Raw genomic sequence first — 2,589 nt, forward strand, 5'->3', positions numbered from 1 at the left:
AGGGTGAGATATGAGCAACTATTTTCAGAAATACCCACTAGATGGCAGCATATCTTGAATACTAATAAAGGGGCGGTGCAAGTACAGGAGAACCTCAGAGTTACAAACACCCCAGGAACGGAGGTTTTCCGTAACTCTGAAATGTTTGTAACTGAACACAATGTTATGGTGGTTCTTTCAAAAGTTTACAACTGAACATTGACTTAATACAGCTTTGAAACTTTACTATGCAGAAGAAAAATGCTGCTATTAACCATCTTAATTTAAATGAAACAAGAACAGAAATAGTTTCCTCACTTTGTCAAATCTTTTTTTTTTTTAATGTTCCCTTTATTTTTTTTTAGTAGTTTACGTTTAACACAGTACTGTACTGTATTGGCTTTTAATTTTTTTTTTTTTTTTTTTTTTTGTTCTTTACTGCTGCCTGATTGCGTAGTTCCGGTTCCAAATGAGGTGTGTGATTCACCGGTCAGTTCGTACCTCTGATGTTTGTAACTCTGAGGTTCTACTGTACATTATTACTGGCCATCACCTTTGACAGGCATCTTCCAAAACATGTAAGCTGGTGTTTGTCCATGATCTAAAATATTTTCCACAAAGGATCATTAGACTAAAAAATTATGTACAATAGACTTGTATAATTACAAGTCACACAGAGCATTGTTAGCTACAAAGCTTTGAAGGCACAAAATGAACCAAGTGGGAGAAAGGTTGAAGTGGGATCATATTGAAAAGCATGAAGAAAGAATACAAATATGAGAGAGCATTTACATTTATTAAATCGAAGGGAAAGTCCATTTTCACATGCATCAGCTCATCCCTTCAGGTAACTGCAGGTCTCTTTAATGAGAAAGTCCCATTTCTGCAGAATGATGAAAGACAAGAACCTCAGTGGAACCGGAGTCCTGTCTGCCAAACTCTAAAGAGCTCTGTGTAATCGAAAAGTTGTCTCTCACCATCAGAAGTTGGTCCAATAAAAGGTATTACCTCACCCACCTTGTCTCAAACCCTGAGAAATGAATTGAGACTTCTGGAACTTTGCTCTGAACTCTACATTTAGGCTTAAAATTTCAGCCTGTAATCAGGACAGGAAGGGGATTTTCCAAATATTTATGGAATTAATTCATGAGACTTGATTAACTTTTAACTCTATGTTCTTCCAATTCAATTGCACAGCTTGTTTTATTGTTCCTGGACTCAAACCATGGCAGACAGAGACTGGGGAAACCAAACGGCAATCACAGAATTCATCATCCTGGGATTCGGGGATCTCCCTGACCTGCAAATTCTTCTCTTCCAAGTGATATACATGGCAACCGTGGCTGGGAACACCCTCATCGTGGTGCTCATTGTGGCTGACCAGCACCTTCACACCCCCATGTACTTCTTCCTGGGGAATTTGTCCTGCCTGGAGACCTGTTACACCTCAACCATCCTGCCCAGGTTGCTGGCCAGTCTCCTGACTGGGGACAAAACCATCTCAGTCAGTGGCTGCTTCACGCAACTGTATTTCTGTGGTTCTCTGGCATGTACAGAATGCTATCTCCTAGCAGTGATGTCTTATGATCGGTATTTAGCGATATGTAAACCCCTGCACTATTCAACTCTTATGAATATCAGGTTTTGCCTCCAATTGGCTACTGGGTCATGGTTAAATGGTTGTTTGGTTTTAATTATCTTAATCTCATTCCTATCACAGTTATTATTCTGTGGCCCAAATGAAATTGACCATTTCTATTGTGATGTCATCCCACTGATGGAACTCTCCTGCAGTGACACCCACCAGGTCATATTGCTAGATTTCATAATAGTCTCTGTATTCACCCTGCCTCCATTCCTACTAATCCTGACTTCCTACGTGTGTATCATTGCCACCATCCTGAGAATCCCTTCCACCACTGGGAGACAAAAGGCCTTTTCCACCTGCTCCTCCCACCTCATTGTGGTGACAATTTTCTATGGAACCATAATGATTGTTTACATGCTACCAAAACGTGATACACTGAGAGACCTGAACAAAGTGCTCTCTCTTTGCTACACTGTCCTGACTCCCCTGGTAAACCCCCTCATCTACAGCCTGAGAAACAGAGAGGTCAAGGAAGCCTTTAGCAAAGCAGTCAGTAAATGTGGCTTTTGCAAAAACTTGCAGAGATTTCAAGATAATAACTTAGCCTGAGGTTTTCAAAGCTGTCCGGGTGATTTAAGCAATCAGCCCCCGTTAAAATTAAGTTGAAAAGTCCCAGTGAAAATCTCAGCACTCAGTGTTGTCTATCTCAGTGGAAGGATCAGGGAGGGAGGTGGCCATAACCAGGTTCCCATCATGGAGTTATTAATTGGGCACTAGGCAGAATGGAAACAAAATTGTAACCAAATTTTAGATCTGTAAAAAAGCCATTTTTGATCAAAATAAATGTTTGGACAATAAAAATAGTAACTCCTTGTGCAGCATAGATGGGGACATAAGCCTGGGAAATCTGCCACCCGTGAAATTGTGCTTATTACCATCATAGCCCTCTGCAAACCAACCACTTTCACTACACTCACACAGGCTGGATGCAAAGAACCAGGCCCTAGCAGAATAAAGACTGG

At 40.8% G+C, this 2,589-nt stretch overlaps 1 protein-coding gene across 1 annotated transcript; it reads left to right on the forward strand.

Moving 5' to 3' along the window:
• The first annotated feature begins 1,204 nt into the window (after positions 1-1,204).
• LOC101933028 (olfactory receptor 6N1-like) lies at positions 1,205-2,294 on the forward strand. Its single transcript, XM_065563077.1, has one exon. It carries the CDS (start codon positions 1,205-1,207, stop codon positions 2,174-2,176), a length of 972 nt encoding a protein of 323 aa, XP_065419149.1. The 3' UTR covers positions 2,177-2,294.
• The last annotated feature ends 295 nt before the right edge of the window (positions 2,295-2,589 follow it).

Source organism: Chrysemys picta, chromosome 12, assembly GCF_011386835.1.
Source record: "Chrysemys picta bellii isolate R12L10 chromosome 12, ASM1138683v2, whole genome shotgun sequence".
Taxonomy (NCBI): domain Eukaryota; kingdom Metazoa; phylum Chordata; order Testudines; family Emydidae; genus Chrysemys; species Chrysemys picta.